The 19,925-nt window shown below is 42.4% G+C and overlaps 1 protein-coding gene across 1 annotated transcript; it reads left to right on the top strand.

Moving 5' to 3' along the window:
• Nucleotides 1-15,513: 15,513 nt before the first annotated feature.
• On the top strand, nucleotides 15,514-19,486 carry LOC109753373 (uncharacterized). The gene is made up of 5 exons (XM_020312284.4): nucleotides 15,514-15,784; nucleotides 16,147-16,213; nucleotides 16,295-16,675; nucleotides 17,090-17,427; nucleotides 19,051-19,486. Exons 1-5 carry the CDS (start codon nucleotides 15,662-15,664, stop codon nucleotides 19,264-19,266), a joined length of 1,125 nt encoding a protein of 374 aa, XP_020167873.1. The 5' UTR covers nucleotides 15,514-15,661; the 3' UTR covers nucleotides 19,267-19,486.
• The last annotated feature ends 439 nt before the right edge of the window (nucleotides 19,487-19,925 follow it).

Raw genomic sequence — 19,925 nt, 5'->3', positions numbered from 1 at the left:
TTTACTTGAAACTAGTGGTCTTGTCAACCATCAACACTTGATGCTTTTTCTTGATTTCTACCTTCGCCGATTTCAGCATCGCGAAGAGCTTGGAAATCATTTTCGTTATCCCTTGCATATTATAGTTCATCACGAAGTTCTAGTAACTTGGTGATAGTGACTAGAGAACTTTGTCAATTACTATCTTATCTAGAAGATTAAATCCCACTTGATTCAAGCAATTATAGTACCCAGACAATCTGAGCACATGCTCACCGGTTGAGCTATTCTCCTCCATCTTGTAGGCAAAGTACTTGTCAGAGGTCTCACACCTCTTGACATGGGCATGAGTATGAGATACCAATTTCAACTCTTGGAACATCTTATATGCTCCGAGGTGTTCAAAACATTTTTGAAGTCCCGTCTCTAAGCCATAAAGCATGGTGCATGATACGTCTCCAACGTATCTATAATTTTTGATCGTTCCATGCTATTATATTATCTATTTTGGATGTTTAATGGGCTTTAATATGCTCTTTTATATTAACTTTGGGACTAACCTATTAACCGGAGGCCCAGTGCCAGTTGCTGTTTTTTTGCCTATTTCAGTGTTTCGCAGAAAAGGAATATCAAACGGAATCCAAATGGAATGAAACCTTTGCGAGGATCTTTCTTGGAACGAACGCAATCCAGGAGACTTGGAGTGGAAGTCAGAGACGCAACAAGGCGGCCACGAGGCAGGAGGGCGCACCCGGGGGGTAGGCGCGCCCCCACCCTCGTGGGCCCCTCGTAGCTCCACCGACCTACTTCTTTCGCCTATATATACTCTTATACCCTGAAAACATCCAGGAGAGCCACGAAACCACTTTTCCACCGCCGCAACCTTCTGTACCCGTGAGATCCCATCTTGGGGCCTTTTCCGGCGATCTGCCGGAGGGGGATCCGATCATGGAGGGCTTCTACATCAACACCATAGCCTCTCCGATGATGTGTGAGTAGTTTACCACAGACCTTCGGGTCCATAGTTATTAGCTAGATGGCTTCTTCTCTCTCTTTGGTTCTCAATACAAAGTTCTCCTCGATGTTCTTGGAGATCTATTCGATGTAATACTTTTTGCGGTGTGTTTGCCGAGATCCGATGAATTGTGGGTTTATGATCAAGATTATCTATGAACAATATTTGATTCTTCTCTGAATTCTTATATGAATGATTTGATATATTTGCAAGTCTCTTCGAATTATCAGTTTAGTTTGGCCTACTAGATTGATCTTTCTTGCAATGGGAGAAGTGCTTAGCTTTGGGTTCAATCTTGCGGTGTCCTTTCCCAGTGATAGCAGGGGCAGCAAGGCACGTATTGTATTGCTGCCATCGAGGATAAAAAGATGGGGTTTATATCATATTACTTGAGTTTATCCCTCTACATCAAGTCATCTTGCTTAATGCGTTACTCTGTTCTTATGAACTTAATACTCTAGATGCATGCTGGATAGCGGTCGATGTGTGGAGTAATAGTAGTAGATGCAGAATCATTTCGGTCTACTTGACACGGACGTGATGCCTATGTTCATGATCATGTCTAGATATTCTCATAACTATGCGCTTTTCTATCAATTGCTCAGCAGTAATTTGTTCACCCACCGTAATATATGCTATCATGAGAGAAGCCACTAGTGAAACCTATGGCCTCGGGTCTATTTTACATCATATTAGTTTATCGTCAACTTGCCAATTTCTGTCGTCGTTTATTTTGCAATCTTTACTTTCCAATCTATACAACAAAAATACCAAAAATATTTATCTTATTATCTTTATCAGATCTCACTTTTGCAAGTGGCCGTGAAGGGATTGACAACCCGTTTATCACGTTGGTTGCAAGGTTCTTGATTGTTTGTGCAGGTACTAGGCGATTTGCGTGTAGTCTCCTACTGGATTGATACCTTGGTTCTCAAAAACTAAGAGAAATACTTACGCTACTTTGCTGCATCACCCTTTCCTCTTCAAGGGAAAACCAACGCATGATCAAGAGGTAGCAAGAAGGATTTCTGGCGGCGTTGCCGGGGAGATCTTCGCTCAAGTCAAGACATATCAAGTACCCATCACAAACTCTTCTCCCTCGCATTACATTATTTGCCATTTGCCTCTCGTTTTCCTCTCCCCCACTTCACCCTTGCCGTTTTATTCGCCCTTTTTCGTCTGCTTCTTTCCGCTTGCCTCTTGTGTGTCTATTTGCCCTGATGGTTTTGCCTAAAAGCGTTGATCATCACCTTAGGAGGATGGAAGAAATTGAAAACAACGTTAGAAGCTTTATGTCTTTGCAATTTGAGCATAATAATTTCTTCAGAAGCGAGCTTAAAGAACAAAAAAAATTATGGAGTACATGAACAAAGAGCTCGATGATATGTCTAAGGAATTTTATAGTTTGAAATCTCAATTTGCTCATCTTGAAAATTTAGTAGGCCAAATTTCGGATAAGCAGGCCACTTTAGTTAATAAGATGACCGCCAAACCAGAAGAGCTAGAGGGTAATAATGATGAAGATTTAAAAGTGATTGATGTGTCTCCTATTAAATCTTTGTTTTCCAATATGAATCTTTATAAAGATCCGACTGGAGATGAGTCAACTTTAGTTAAAAGGCGTCCCAATGATTCAGAGTTTTTAGATCTTGATGCAAAAATTAATAAAAGTGGGATTGAAGAGGTCAAAACTTTACATAGCAATGAACCCACTATTTTGTATTTCCAGGAATTTAATTATGATAATTGCTCTTTGATAGATTGTATTTCCTTGTTACAATCCGTGTTAAATTCTCCTCATGCTTATGATCAAAATAAAGCTTTTACTAAACATATCATTGATGCTTTAATGTAATCTTATGAAGAAAAACTTGAATTAGAAGTTTCTATTCCTAGAAAACTTTATGATGAGTGGGAACCTACTATTAAAATTAAGATTAAAGATCATGAATGCTATGCTTATGTGATTTGGGTGTTAGTGTTTTCACGATTCCCAAAACTTTGTGTGATTGTTCTTTAAATTTGCACCTTGCGGATTCCACCATTAAGAAACCTATGGGAAGGATTAATGATGTTCTTATTGTTGCAAATAGGAATTATGTGCCCATAGATTTCATTGTTCTTGATATAGATTGTAATCCTACATGTCCTATTATTCTTGGTAGACCTTTCCTTAGAACTATTGGTGCAATTATTGACATGAAAGAAGGAAATATTAGATTCCAATTTCCGTTAAGGAAAGACATGGAACACTTTCCTAGAAAGAAAATTAAATTACCTTATGAATCTATTATGAGAGCCACATATGGATTGCATACCAAAGACGGCAATACCTAGATCTATTCTTGTTTTTATGCCTAGCTAGAGGCGTTAAACGATAGCGCTTGTTGGGAGGCAACCCAATTTTATTTTTGTTCCTTGCTTTTTGTTCCTTTTTAGTAATAAATAACTCATCTAGCCTCTGATGAGATGTGGTTTTATGTTTTAATTAGTGTTTTTGCCAAGTAGAACCTTTGGGAAGATTTGGGTGAAGTCTTTGCGATCTTGATGTAAAAAACAGAAACTTTAGCGCTCACGAGATTAGCTGCCATTTTTAATTGGAGAGTGCTTTTAGGTTTATTCTTTTTGAAGATGATTAATAGATAAATTCATCATGTCCACCAATTTATTTCAGAAGTTTTTGAGTTCCAGAAGTATACGTTTGATACATATTACTACAGACTGTTCTGTTTTTGACAGATTCTGTTTTTCGTGTGTTGTTTGCTTATTTTGATGAATCTATGGCTAGTATCGGGGGGTATGAACCATAGAGAAGTTGTAATAAAGTAGGTTTAACACCAATATAAATAAAGAATGAGTTCATTACAGTAACTTAAAGTGGTGGTTTGCTTTCTTACACTAACGGAGCTCATGAGATTTTCTGTTTAAGTTTTGTGTTGTGAAGTTTTCAAGTTTTTGGGTAAAGATTTGATGGATTTTGGAATAAGGAGTGGAAAGAGCCTAAGCTTGGGGATTCCCAAGGCACCCTAAGGTAAAATTCAAGCACAAACAAAAGCCTAAGCTTGGGGATGCCCCGGAAGGCATCCCCTCTTTCGTCTTCGTCTATCGGTTACTTTACTTGAGGCTATATTTTTATTCACCACATGATATGTGTTTTGCTTGGAGCGTCTTGTATGATTTGAGTCTTTGCTCTTTAGTTTACCACAATCATCCTTGCTGTACACACCTTTTGGGAGAGACACACATGAATCGGAATTTATTAGAATACTCTATGTGCTTCACTTATATCTTTTGAGCTAGATAATTTTGCTCTAGTGCTTCGCTTATATCTTTTTAGAGCACGGTGGTGGTTTTATTTTACAGAAATTATTGATCTCTCATGCTTCACTTATATTATTTTGAGAGTATTTTAGAACAGCATGGTAATTTGCTTTGGCTATAAAATTAGTCCTGATATGATGAGCATCCAAGATGGGTATAATAAAAACTATCATATAAAGTGCATTGAATACTATGAGAAGTTTGATTCTTTATGATTGTTTTGAGATATGAAGATGGTGATATTAGAGTCATGCTAGTTGAGTAGTTGTGAATTTGAGAGATACTTGTGTTAAAGTTTGTGATTCCCGTAGCATGCACGTATGGTGAACCGTTATGTGATGAAGTCGGAGCATGATTTATTTATTGATTGTCTTCCTTATGAGTGGCGGTCGGGGACGAGTGATGGTCTTTTCCTACCAATCTATCCCCCTAGGAGCATGCGCGTAGTACTTCCTTTCGATAACTAATAGATTTTTGCAATAAGTATATGAGCTCTTTATGACTAATGTTGAGTCCATGGATTATACGCACTCTCACCCTTCCACCATTGCCAGCCTCTCTAATACCGCACACCTTTCGCCGGTACCGCACACCCACCATATACCTTCCTCGAAACAGACACCATACCTACCTATCATGGCATTTCCATAGCCATTCCGAGATATATTGCCATGCAACTTTCCACCATTCCGTTTATTATGGCACGCTCCATCATTGTCATATTGCTTGCATGATCATGTAGTTGACATCATATTTATGGCAAGGCCACCATTCGTCATTCATACATGTCACTCTTGATTCATTGCATATCCCGGTACACCGCCGAAGGCATTCACATAGAGTCATATTGCTCTAAGTATCGAGTTGTAATTCTTGAGTTCTAAGTAAATAAAAGTGTGATGATCTTCATTATTAGAGCATTGTCTCATGTGAGGAAAGGATGATGGAGACTATGATTCCCCCATAAGTCAAGATGAGACTCCAGATGAAAAAAATATAAGAGGCCAAAGAAGCCCAAATAAAAAAATAGGCCAAATAAGCCCACCATAAAAAAATGATGAGAGAAAAAGAGAGAAGGGACAATGTTACTATCCTTTTTCCACACTTGTGCTTCAAAGTAGCACCGTGATCTTCATGATAGAGAGTTTCCGAAAGATCGTGAATGTCGCCTAGAGGGGGGGTGAATAGGCGCTTTAAAATAATTACGGTTGAGGCTTGAAAAAATGCGGAATAAGCCTAGCGGTTAATTTGTCAAGCACAAAACCTACAACAACTAGGCTCACCTATGTGCACCAACAACTTATGCTAAGCAACAAAAACTACTTAGGTGATAGCAAGATATATGACAAGAAACAATATGGCTATCACAAGATAAAGTGCATAAGTAAAGGGCTCGGGTAAGAGATAACCGAGGCACGCGGAGACGACGATGTATCCCGAAGTTCACACCCTTGCGGATGCTAATCTCCGTTTGGAGCAGTGTGGAGGCACAGTGCTCCCCAAGAAGCCACTAGGGCCACGTAAACTCCTCACGATCTCGCACAATGCAAGATGCCGTGATTCCACTAAGGACCCTTGAGGGCGGTCACCGAACCCGTACAAATGGCAACCCTTGGGGGCGGTCACCGAACCCGTACACTTTGGCAACCCTTGGGGGCGGTCACCGAAACCCGTCAAATTGCTCGGGGCGATCTCCACAACCTAATTGGAGACCCCGACGCTTGCCCAGAGCTTTACACCACAATAATTGAGCTCCGAACACCACCAACCATCTAGGGCGCCCAAGCACCCAAGAGGAACAAGCTCAAGGGTACCAAGCACCCAAGAGTAATAAGCTTCTCAACTAGTAACTTCCATGTATCACCGTGGAGAACTCAAACCGATGCACCAAATGCAATGGCAAGGGCACACGGAGTGCCCAAGTCGTTCTCTCTCAAATCCCACCGAAGCAACTAATGCTAGGGATGAAATTGAGAGGAAGAACAAGAAGGAGAACACCAAGAACTCCAAGATCTAGATCCAAGGGGTTCCCCTCACATAGAGGAGAAAGTGATTGGTGGAAAAGTGGATCTAGATCTCTGTAGGGGAACGTAGTAATTTCAAAAAAATTGCTACGCACACGCAAGATCATGGTGATGCATAGCAACGAGAGGGGAGAGTGTGTCCACGTACCCTCGTAGACCGAAAGCGGAAGCGTTAGCACAACGCGATTGATGTAGTCGTACGTCTTCACGATCCGACCGATCAAGTACCGAACGCACGGCACCTCCGAGTTCTGCACACGTTCAACTCGATGACGTCCCTCGAACTCCGATCCAGCCGAGCTTTGAGGAAGAGCTCCGTCAGCACGACGGCGTGGTGACGATGATGATGTTCTACCGACGCAGGGCTTCGCCTAAGCACCGCTACGATATAATCGAGGTGGATTATGGTGGAGGGGGGGCACCGCACACGGCTAAGAGATCAAGAGATCAATTGTTGTGTCTATGGGGTGCCCCTGCCCCCGTATATAAAGGAGCAAGGGGGAGGCGGCCGACCAAGGAGGAGGGCGCGCCAAGGGGGGAGTCCTACTCCCACCGGGAGTAGGACTCCTCCTTTCCTTGTTGGAGTAGGAGAGAAGGAAAGAGGGGGAGAGGGAGAAGGAAAAGGGGGCTGCACCCCTTGTCCAATTCGGACCAGAGGGGGGGGGTGCGCGCCTCCTTCCTTTTAGCCTCTCTCCTCTATTCCCGTATGGCCCAATAAGGCCCAATACTTCTCCCCGGCGAATTCCCGTAACTCTCCGGTACTCCGATAAATACCCGAATCACTCGGAACCTTTCCAAAGTCCGAATATAGTCGTCCAATATATCGATCTTTACGTCTCGGCCATTTCGAGACTCCTCGTCATGTCCCCGATCTCATCCGGGACTCTGAAATACCTTCGGTACATCAAAACACATAAACTCATAATATAACCGTCATCAAACTTTAAGCGTGCGGACCCTACGGGTTCGAGAACTATGTAGACATGACCGAGACACGTCTCCGGTCAATAACCAATAGCGGAACCTGGATGCTCATATTGGCTCCCACATATTCTACGAAGATCTTTATCGGTCAGACCGCATAACAACATACGTTGTTCCCTTTGTCATCGGTATGTTACTTGCCCGAGATTCGATCGTCGGTATCTCAATACCTAGTTCAATCTCGTTACCGGCAAGTCTCTTTACTCGTTCTGTAATACATCATCCCGCAACTAACTCATTAGTTACAATGCTTGCAAGGCTTATAGTGATGTGCATTACTGAGTGGGCCCAGAGATACCTCTCCGACAATCGGAGTGACAAATCCTAATCTCGAAATACGCCAACCCAACAATTACCTTTGGAAGCACCTGTAGAGCACCTTTATAATCACCCAGTTACGTTGTGACGTTTGGTAGCACACAAAGTGTTCCTCCAGTAAACGGGAGTTGCATAATCTCATAGTCATAGGAACATGTATAAGTCATGAAGAAAGCAATAGCAGAATACTAAACGATCGTGTGCTAAGCTAACGGAATGGGTCAAGTCAATCACATCATTCTCCTAATGATATGATCCCGTTAATCAAATGACAACTCATGTCTATGGCTAGGAAACATAACCATCTTTGATCAACGAGCTAGTCAAGTAGAGGCATACTAGTGACACTCTGTTTGTCTATGTATTCACACAAGTATTATGTTTCCGGTTAATACAATTCTAGCATGAATAATAAACATTTATCATGATATAAGGAAATAAATAATAACTTTATTATTATTGCCTCTAGGGCATATTTCCTTCAGTCTCCTCTCTCTTTTCCCTCAAAAACTAGCAAGAATCCATGAAGGGATTGAGAGTTAGCAAGCTCGAAGAAGGTCAACAATGGGGGAAGAACACGAGCTCAAGAGATAAGGTTGAATGGGGAAGAAGACCCCCTTTTATAGTGGGGGGAACAATCCAACCGTTACCCCCAGAACAGCCCCGCAGAGGGCGGTACTACCGCATAAGGCAGCGGTACTACCGCTGAGAACAGCGGTACTACCGCTCCCCCGGGCGGTACTACCGTGGAGTTAGGAGGGCAGGAGAGATACAGACTCGAGCGGTACTGCCGCGGTGGTAGGGCGGTACTACCGCTCTTGAGCGGCACTGCCGCTCTACTGCCGCTGCGAAGTACCGCACAATCCGACACGAAAAAAGACCCCTCGAGTCGACGCGGCAGGGGCCTGGTACCGCAGCGGTACTACTGCTGAGGACCCACCGACGGTACTACCGCTGGGTACCGCGGTACTACCACTGGCGCCATCCTAAAGCCACTGCCACGAAAACAAGTATACTCCAAGGAAAACCAGAACTGCCAAAACTTCTTCATATGAGCTCCGAATTGAGCAAACTCAAGCTTGTTGGATACAAGACGACGAGTAGCATCAAAACAGCAAATAGAGGAGTGAAACCTCCAACCGAGAAGAACCGACATAACCTCCAACATCGAAAACATCATAGAAGATGCGAGTGAACTCCATTTTCGACGAACTCGAGCTTGTCATCAAGATGACCATAAGCTCCAAAACTCACAAAGAGAAGAACCAAACAAGAACCAATAAAGATGATGCAAGGATGCAATGGTTTGAGCTCTCTATGAACGATACGATTAAGCTACTCATTGAGAGCCCCCCTTGATAGTACGGCAATCGATCCTATAACCCGGTCTCCCAACTACCATCATGAGACCGGTAAAATAGAAAACCTATCAAGAGCAAACCTTTGCCTTGCACATGGTCCACTTGAGCTAGATGATGACGATCTTGACTCCCTCAAGATGGACCACCTTTCTTGATTGCGTTGGCTTGATGAAGACTAGTTGATTGCTCCCCCATACTCCACTATGGGTGAGCCACCCTTCCGCACATCTTCACAAGTCCATTGTCACCACAATGGACGGCAAGCTTCAAGCACTTGATCTCTTCATGATGCTCCACTTGAACTTGCACACGGCAATGTTGATGACAATCACCACTTGATGTCATCCTCTCCATGGGTTGAGTGATATCTTCCTCTTGACGCAAGCCCATGAACACGTACCTAACCCCACATAGAACTCTCACATAGACCATGGGTTAGTACACAAAGCACAATGGACAATGCTTACCATACCATGGGATCACTTGATCCCTCTCGGTACATCTTCTACGCTTTGTGAGTTGATCAACTTGATTCACTCTTGACTTAGTCTTGATCAACCTAGAATCTTTCCAACTCTCTTCATTTGGATGATGTCTTGAAGGTAAACATGAATGATCACACAATCTTCTTCTTCAAGACATGCTTGCAATAAGCTCAACTCTCACATGACCAATCTTTGGATAATTCCTTAATAGCACCTTGGTCAACACAAACTCTCCTTGAAACCAAAACATGTACTCCAAGAAAAGCCTATGGACAAAACCTTCAAATATAACTCAAGGCAACCATTAGTCCATAGAGATTGTCGTCAATTACCAAAACCAAACATGGGGGCACCAAATGTTCTTTCAGTTTCTTATTTTGTCACTTTCATATACTAATGGGAATTTTTCATTATAGAACTTGGCTTGTATATTCCAATGATGGGCTTCCTCAAAATGCCCTAGGTCTTCGTGAGCAAGCGAGTTGGATGCACACCCACTTAGTTTGTTTTGTTGAGCTTTCATACACTTATAGCTCTAGTGCATCCGTTGCATGGCAATCCCTACTCACTCACATTGATATCTATTGATGGGCATCTCCATAGCTCGTTGATACGCCTAGTTGATGTGAGACCATCTTCTCCTTTTCGTCTTCTCCACAACCACCATTCTATTCCACCTATAGTGCTATGTCCATGGCTCACGCTCATGTATTGCGTGAAAGTTGAAAAAGTTTGAGAACATCAAAGTATGAAGCAATTGCTTGGCTTGTCATCAGGGTTGTGCATGATTAAATACTTTGTGTGATGAAGATAGAGCATAGCCAGACTATATGAATTTTTAGGGTTAACTTTCTTTGGCCATGTTATTCTGAGAAGACATGATTGCTTTATTAGTATGCTTGAAGTATTATTATTTTTATGTCAATATTAAACTCTTGTCTTGAATCTTTCGGTTCTGAACATTCTTGCCACAATAAAGAAAATTACATTGAAAATTATGTTAGGTAGCATTCCACATCAAAAATTCTATTTTTATCATTTACCTACTCGAGGACGAGCAGGAATTAAGCCTGTGGATGCTGATACGTCTCCAACGTATCTATAATTTTTGATCGTTCCATGCTATTATATTATCTGTTTTGGATGTTTAATGGGCTTTAATATGCTCTTTTATATTATTTTTGGGACTAACCTATTAATCGGAGGCCCAGTGCCAGTTGCTGTTTTTTTGCCTATTTCAGTGTTTCGCAGAAAAGGAATATCAAACGGAATCCAAACGGAACGAAACCTTCGTGAGGATCTTTCTTGGAACGAACGCAATCCAGGAGACTTGGAGTGGAAGTCAGAGATGTAACGAGGTGGCCCCAAGGCAGGAGGGCGCACCCAGGGGTAGGCGCGCCCCCACCCTCATGGGCCCCTCGTTGCTCCACCGACCTACTTCTTTCGCCTATATATACTCTTATACCCTGAAAACATCCAGGAGAGCCACGAAACCACTTTTCCACCGCCGCAACCTTCTGTACCCGTGAGATCCATCTTGGGGCCTTTTCCGGCAATCTGCCGGAGGGGGATTCGATCACGGAGGGCTTCTACATCAACACCATAGCCTCTCCGATGATGTGTGAGTAGTTTACCACAGACCTTCGGGTCCATAGTTATTAGCTAGATGGCTTCTCCTCTCTCTTTGGTTCTAAATACAAAGTTCTCCTCGATGTTCTTGGAGATCTATTCGATGTAATAATTTTTGCGGTGTGTTTGCCGAGATCCGATGAATTGTAGGTTTATGATCAAGATTATCATCACGTGGTGTCTCGGCATGACGAACTGTCGCAACGGTGCATACTCAGGGAGAACACTTTATACCTTGAAATTTAGTGAGAGCTCATCTTATAATGCTACCGCCGAACTAAGCAAAATAAGATGCATAAAGGATAGACATCACATGCAATCAATATAAGTGATATGATATGGCCATCATCACCTTGTGCCTTTGATCTCCATCTCCAAAGCACCGTCATGATCACCATCGTCACCGGCTTGACACCTTGATCTCCATCGAAGTATCGTTGTCGTCTCGCCAACTATTGCTTCTACGACTATCGCTACCGCTTAGTGATAAAGTAAAGCAATTACATGGCGATTGCATTTCATACAATAAAGCGACAACCATAAGGCTCCTTCCAGTTGCCGATAACTTTTACAAAACATGATCATCTCATACAACAATTTATATATCATCACGTCTTGACCATATCACATCACAGCATACCCTGCAAAAACAAGTTAGACGTCCTCTACTTGTTGTTGCAAATTTTACGTGGCTACTACGGGCTTAGCAAGAACCGTTCTTACCTACGCATCAAAAACCACAACGATTTTTTGTCAACTGTGTTGTTTTAACCTTCAACAAGGACCGGGCGTAGTCACACTCGATTCAACTAAAGTTGGAGAAACTGACACCCACTAGCCACCTGTGTGCGAAGCACGTCGGTAGAACCAGTCTCGCGTAAGCGTACACATAATGTCGGTCTGAGCCGCTTCATCCAACAATACTGCCGAATCAAAGTATGACATGCTGGTAAGCAATATGACTATTATCGCACACAACTCTTTGTGTTCTACTCGTCCATATAACATCTACGCATAGACCTCGCTCGTATGCCACTGTTGGGGAACGCAGTAATTTCAAAATTTTCCTACGATCACGCAAGATCTATCTAGGTGATGCATAGCAACGAGCGGGAGAGTGTGTCCACGTACCCTCGTAGACCGAAAGCGGAAGCGTTATATCAACGCGGTTGATGTAGTCGTACGTCTTCACGATCCGACCGACCCTAGCACCGAACATACAGCACCTCCGTGTTTAGCACACATTTAGCTCGGTGACGTCCCTCGTACTCTTGATCCAGTTGAGGCCGAGGGAGAGTTCCGTAAGCACAACGGCGTGGCGACGGTGATGATGAAGTTACCGGCGCAGGGCTTCGCCTAAGCACTACGACGATATGATCGAGGTGTGTAACTGTGGAGGGGGGCACCGCACACGGCTAAGAGATTGTGTGGTTGTGCTATTGGGGTGCCCCTGGCCACGTATATAAAGGAAGGAGGGAGAGAGGAGGCCGGCCAGGTTGGGCGCGCCAAGGGGGGAGTCCTACTTGGACTCCTAGTCCAAGTAGGATTCGGCCCCCCCTTTTTCCTTTATCCCACCGGAGGGAAAGCGAAGGGAGAGAGAGGGGGAAGGAAAGAGGGGGCCCGACCCCCTCCCCTAGTCCAATTCGGTTTGGGCAAGGGGAAGGGCGCCCCTACCACGTGGCCCTTTCTCCTCTCCTCCAATAAGGCCCAATAGGCCCATTACTTCTCCCGGGGGGTTCCGGTAACCTCCCGGTACTCCGGAAAAATGCCCGAACTACTCAGAACCATTCTGATGTCCGAATGCAACCTTCCAATATATGAATCTTTACCTCTCGACCATTTTGAGACTCCTCTTCATGTCTGTGATCTCATCTGGGACTCCGAACAACCTTCGGTTCATCAAATCACATAAACTCATAATACCAATCGTCATCGAACGTTAAGCGTGCGGACTCTACGGGTTCGAGAACTATGTAGACATGACCGAGACTCATCTCCGGTCAATAACCAATAGCAGAACCTGGATGCTCATATTGGTTCCTACATATTCTACAAAGATCTTTATCGGTCAAACCGCATAACAACATACGTTGTTCCATTTGTCATCGGTATGATACTTGCCCGAGATTCGATCGTTGGTATCTCAATACCTAGTTCAATCTCGTTACCGGCAAGTCTCTTTACTCGTTCTGTAATGCATCATCCCGCAACTAACTCATTAGTCACATTGCTTGTAAGGCTTATAGTGATGTGCATTACCGAGAGGGCCCAGAGATACCTCTCCGAAACACGGCGTGACAAATCCTAATCTCGATCTATGCCAAACCAACAAACACCATTGGAGACACCTGTAGAGCATCTTCATAATCACCCAGTTACGTTGTGACGTTTGATAGCACACTAAGTGTTCCTCCGGTATTCGGGAGTTGCATAATCTCATAGTCATAGGAACATGTATAAGTCATGAAGAAAGCAATAGCAATAAACTAAACGATCATAGTGCTAAGCTAACGGATGGGTCAAGTCAATTACATCATTCTCTAATGATGTGATCCCGTTCATCAAATGACAACACATGTCTATGGCTAGGAAACTTAACCATCTTTGATTAACGAGCTAGTCAAAGTAGAGGCATATTAGTGACACTCTGTTTGTCTATGTACTCACACATGTACCAAGTTTCCGGTTAATACAATTCTAGCATGAATAATAAACATTTATCATGATATAAGGAAATAAATAATAACTTTATTATTGCCTCTAGGGCATATTTCCTTCACCTAGTGCTTCCATTCAATAGATCTTGATCGCAACTTTGGTGAATCGTCTCACACACTCGAGGATGAGATCTTCCTCAATGCGAACATAGTCATCGATGGCATTGGACGAACATCCATAAGCAAGGACTTGCACGACTATTGTGATCTTCTATGATGGACTTGCACTTGATTCTCCTACGACATGCATAGACTAGGAGGACTCAGTGAATCAATGACAATGATATGTATAGTAATACATATCACCAAACAAATGCTCACTAAACGACACTATTTGGTCAGACAAATAGCGAAGGAAGCGAATGAGGTCCCGACTAGTTTTAGGAAGCTTCTCGAACCTTCCACCTGGTTTTGGCAAGGTTTCAGAAGGTCCTTTTTTCTTTTCCTTTTTTCCACTGTTTTTTTTCATTTTTTCTATTATTTTCTCCCTTTCTATTTTTTGTTTCAAATCCACAAACATTTATAAAATTCATGATTTTTCTTTGAAAGCCGTGAATATTTTTTGAATTCACAATTTTTTTCAATTTCGTGAACATATTTTGAAATTAGCGAAAATTTATGATTTTTTTAGAAAAATTGTGATTTTTTTTTCAAAATCACAAGCATTTTATAATTTAAGGTATTTTTAGATTCATGAACATTTTTTCAATTGGCTAATTTTTTAAAATTCATTGAAATAATATACTCAGCCAAAATTTGAAGAACAAAGTGAAAAAACAAAATATTTCTAACTAATGAATTTAAAATGCAAGTTTTATTAAAATAACGACTAGTATCTTTTTTCTGCAAAAATACTTTATTAACCATTGGTAATCTTTTGTACATAGCCCGAAGGCTGCAAAAGCCAAACATGACAACTTGAAACAAGTTGCAATGAATTGCTAGCAAAATTATGGGCATCTACATTGCATCATCTACCGTCATGCTTAAAAACTATACTACCTTCGCCCGGAATTAGTTGTCGCTGAAATGGATGTATCTAAACGTATTTCAGCGTTAAATACATCTGTTTGAGCGACAAATAATTTCAGACGGAGAGAATACCGTCCATAGCATTCTTCATCTCTATAAGTTCTCTAATGATCATCACAATTACCCCAAACGTCCCGTTCTGGATGCTACAAATAACACCAGAATAGTCAGAAGCAATAGACTGCGAGCTTAATCCTTGATCGTGAGCAAGGCATAAAGCTTTCCTATATGCAATTGCTTCAACAGATGAGCGATCCATCACTCTGTCCATAAGACCATAACCAGAACGAAGGCCCCTCAAGAAAGCTCCATTTTTTAGTGAAAAATTGCCGCCGCCAAGCTCTTCCTTTGCTCCACTGAAATCGCCCCATCAACACTCCCTTTTACATCGTGCTTTTAGGCCAAATACGCTCTATTTTATTGATCGTCAATAACAACGCACATGGAAATACAATGGGCTGGCCCATCCCACGCGGACGTGCGCGGAGCGCCGCCGTCTGCGATCGGCTCGAGTTTCCCGGCCGTGTTTTCCCCGTGAAATTGCAGCCCAGCTGTACATACTAGGCCCGTCCGCATATGCATGTTCTTTAAAAAACAAACTTCTCTATAAAAAAAAACTGAATTCTTCTAAAAAAAGAAAAAAAATCTGACATCTGGGCCCCGACGTCACAGTTCTCGTGCGGCAGTCTGACGACCACCACACCAAACAAACCTCACCGGGCCAAGCGGCCGGGGCGCCCGTCCGTCCGTCCCACCGTCCTCTTCCCCTTGCTGCTGCCAGATAGCGCAACGGACCATGGCCGCCGTGGCAGGCCCCACCGTCCTCCGGCTCCGCCCCAGGGCCGCCTCCCCGTCTGCTTCGGCCTTCTCCGCCTCTCCTCGCTGCCGCCTCAGCTCCGTAGCCTGCTCCTATCCCAAGGCAATCCCCTCCTCCTCGTGCCCAAACGCCTAGAGCATTTTTCCTCTCTGTATGACCTCCTATTTCGTGCTTGGTTAGCGATTAGGTGAGTTTTAATTAGTTACTGGTGGAAGTTTTAGTCCCCCGTATGGATAATTCGAAAAGGATGATTTTATTCCCTCTATTGGGTGCGATGTCAACGTGCCAATGAGTTTCAGTCATTTTTTGGTAGACTTTTTACTGAAATACGAGTACCTCTTAAATTTTGACAGTTACATACTTACATGTACCTACTCTATGCTCCATATACTTCTGCGATTCTGGATGCTATGAACATGAAAATTGCGGTGAATTGTCTGGTTTGACACAGGGTTATCTCTCAGCTTGCAGGATCATTTGCAGTTCAAAGGGTAAATGGATGTAGGATGCAGTACTTGGGCACTCTAAAAGGTAATTTTTCCCCTTACTTTATGAAAAGCTCTTTATTGAATACACATAGCCGTTTACGTTGATTTTACCACATGTTAACAGAACAAGTTCTAAGGAGCTCCGGCAACCATGATGGACATATTAAGCGAATTGTTTCCTGCACTGCTAGCGACAAACAGGAGCCAATTGCTTCACTTACCTCGGACACGCCAGTCTTAGAAGATACCAAGAGTAATACTGCAGATTCCTCTGCATCTTTGGGCTCCGATTTTACTGAGAGGAGTGCTGGAAAACCGGGATTCATCTCATTTCATGGCGGCAGCTCTCAAACGTTAAGTGTGGAGAGTGTGCCACATCCTGGCAAGGAAGCATCTAGATTAGTATGGTTTGTTGGTCCAACTATTCTTGTGGCATTCTTGGTTCTTCCATCGCTTTACCTGCGGAGAGTACTCTCAGCCGTGTTTGAGGATTCCCTGTTGACAGGTATCCTTTCTGTGATAATTCAGAAATTTGTTCTTTTCATCCTCAACAACTCTGATAGTGTCTTTTATCTCATTCCTTTACCTCCCAGTCCCACCTTTTATTAGCTGAGGGAAATCAGTTATGTTGGTTACCATTTAAGACAATCATATATCTGTGCCTGTTAGTAGCATTTATTCCATTAAAAGGCATGTAAGTAATTGGTGATTGAAAATAGGTAATTTCATTGCTTTACATCTGATCATCCCCCATACACATTGTAACAATTTTCTTTCCCTTAAATGAACACCGATGCACGTAATTCGTTCTTGGAATATATTTACACATCTACTCCAAAGACACTACATATACCATTCCTCATTTGGATAAAAACTAGCCATAGCTGCATTACTGATAGAATTTTATTGTTGTGTGCAGATTTCCTTATACTATTCTTCACTGAGGCTCTGTTTTACGGAGGAGTTGGGATTTTTGTCCTGTTGATTGATAAAGTCTGGAGACCTTTGCAGCAGGTAGCACCTAAGAGCTACATCTGGTCAAAAGCTAGATTTTTCCGAATTTCTTCAGTAACAACGATGGTTCTAAGCCTGATAATACCGCTTCTGACAATGGGCATGGTTTGGCCCTGGACTGGTCCAGCAGCTTCAGCTACTCTTGCACCTTATCTGGTAGGTCTTGTTGTACAATTCGCATTCGAACAGTATGCACGGCATCGGAAATCACCTTCTTGGCCAGTTATCCCTATTATCTTTAAGGTAATGTGGTTCTTACTTTATCCTGGTATTGTTTGGATCCTGAAGTTACCCTTTCGAGTTATAATCAAGTGTGATTGGGTGGATATGTTTATGCCATTGTTAAGATGGTAGTCATTCGTGGTGACCTGATGTTTCAGAGTTTGGTTTATCAGTCCATTTAGTAAATTTGCAATTGCTTAATGATAACGTGGAGCCATTTGCAGAATATAAGTCATTATACATGCGGGGTAGGCCCATTTATAGGTCGTTGGACTACTCCCTAGCAATATGGAAAATAATTTTTAATCCTTAACAAATAGCAATTTACCCCTGCTTTCCTATCAATACGATTCTTATCTGCTTGTGGTTAGATATCCTTATTCACTTGGATGCTAGGGGCAGTTGCCTTGTGCATAGTGTGCACATATCATCACTGGTCCTCAAAGGCAGCTCATCCTCGAGCTGAAGTGCCGCCATGGCTGCGACCCTTTGTAGCCCCATGTTGTAGAGATGTTGTGAAAGCTTGGACAAACCTGAGAAATGAAGCTCCGATACTAGATTCTATGGGATAACTTGACTAACAATTCTGACAAATATTAAAACAATCTGGCTTATTGACTGCTTTTCTTTAACTGATAACCACATGGAAGGCATGAAAATAGAATTTGTTAATCACAAAAGGTACAAGGATGGTATATACGAAAAGGACGTGTGATATACAAAGGAGAGGGGGAAACAGGAGATATACAAGGGACTGTATAAGGTTTATTGATTGCTTGCTTACAATGGACATGATGGTAGCCCCTTTCATATATGTGGGCCTCCTCCCAAGCAATATTTAAGATGAAAGAGATCAAATCCCTAACAAATATTACCTCTGTTCCTAAATATAAGACGTTTTCGCAGTTCAAATTAAACTGCAACGTCTTATATTTTGGAACAGAGGGAATAGCAATTAATCCTTACTTTCCTAACAGTAAGGTCCTTATCCATATTTTGTTGGATATTCTTGGATGTAAGGGCTGGCTGCCTTGTGCGTAGCATGCAAACAACAAAGAGTAGCAACTGAGTTTGTTGCTCATCCACAACACATAAGGCTTGTCTGCTCTACTTTCCATCCTTCAGAAATGATAACTTTGTATCAATGAGGCAAAGTAATGTCCTGATATTTTCGTAAACAATATGATGAGAACCCAATATATTACATGGTTCATGTTTAATTTCAGTCTGGTTGAGGATTTTAGGCACAAGTCACACAACACATCATTCGTAATACAAGCTAAAAAACACACCATTCATAATACAGGGCCCAGTTTCCTTATAGTGATCACTGGTCAATATTCAATACTGGTTCTAGGCTGTTAGCAACTTGTTCCCTCATGTGATAACTATTCGTTTCATTTCATTGGTAAATGGTAAATATAGTATAGCTTAGGCCTGACTGCTGTTATTAAAGGATTGCCTACAGTTTACACCATACACTATAGCTTCCTACTTTCCTGACTATGACTACTGCTATTGTGACATATACTTTTCTCATGTTCGTTCCAACAAATCATGTAACTACATCTTAGCTGACGTTCTTCTTGAGTGAAATATTTTGGTAGTTCTTAGCATGTCTCATTTCCCCATCCATCCTTACAGGTCTACAGGCTTCACCAACTGAACAGGGCAGCTCAACTGGTGACAGCACTCACCTTTTCTGTTAGAGGAACTGAGGCAACAAATCAAACTTTGTCTATCATGAACTCCTTAGGGGCACTACTGACTGTTCTTCAAATTCTTGGCGTTATCTGTGTATGGTCACTCTCGAGCTTTCTGATGAGGTTTCTTCCCTCTTCAGACATTCCAGATCCTTGACTCATAGCACAGCAATCAAAGGAGTCAATGAGTATAGCCGCCTCACTGTAAATTGATCTACCTGGAGCCAGTTTATACATCTGCAGAGTTTATCTTTAGTTTAGGGGTTAAACTGCTTCAGCTGATGAACTGCAGAGAAATTGTCCGATTTGCCGATCTGGAATTGAATAAACTGAAAACAAGAGAGCTGATCTGTCAGCTCTTTAGGATGTTCGATGCATGGGGTGTGTATGTGCTTTTCTTGTGGACCGAATACTGGGTAAGTGGGTATCACAGGATCAACTAATTTTGACTGAAGTTATCCGTAGATTATAGTTTTATAGAATTCTCAACAGTCACCACTCCAATTGGAGTGTTTACACTGTGAAGTACAAAATGAATATGTTTGTGTAGGATCGAAAGTAGGTCTACCGGGGGGGGGGGGGGGGGGGGGGGGTTGATTAGACTACTTGACCAAATAAAAATCTAACATTTTCCCAATTTTAATTGTTGGCAGATTTTAGCAATTAGTACAAGTCAAGCAATCAACATACACATGCAATTCTAAGAGTAGCAGCGAAAAGTAAAACATTGCATATGGAGGTAAAGGGAAGGGTTTGGAGAAGGCAAACACAATGTAGACACGGAGATTTTTGGCGTGGTTCTGATAGGTGGTGCTA

Source organism: Aegilops tauschii, chromosome 3, assembly GCF_002575655.3.
Source record: "Aegilops tauschii subsp. strangulata cultivar AL8/78 chromosome 3, Aet v6.0, whole genome shotgun sequence".
Lineage (NCBI taxonomy): Eukaryota > Viridiplantae > Streptophyta > Magnoliopsida > Poales > Poaceae > Aegilops > Aegilops tauschii.
This window is presented reverse-complemented; position numbering and strand designations above follow the sequence as displayed.

What these genes read in the sequence shown, in the direction of transcription:
- LOC109753373 (XM_020312284.4), top strand. Translation starts at nt 15,662, where the DNA reads ATGGCCGCCGTGGCAGGCCCCACCGTCCTCCGGCTCCGCCCCAGGGCC. An exon ending in GTACTTGGGCACTCTAAAAG is followed by an intron (nt 16,214 to 16,294) that starts GTAATTTTTCCC and finishes ACATGTTAACAG; the next exon opens with AACAAGTTCTAAGGAGCTCC. An exon ending in TTATCCCTATTATCTTTAAG is followed by an intron (nt 17,428 to 19,050) that starts GTAATGTGGTTC and finishes CCATCCTTACAG; the next exon opens with GTCTACAGGCTTCACCAACT.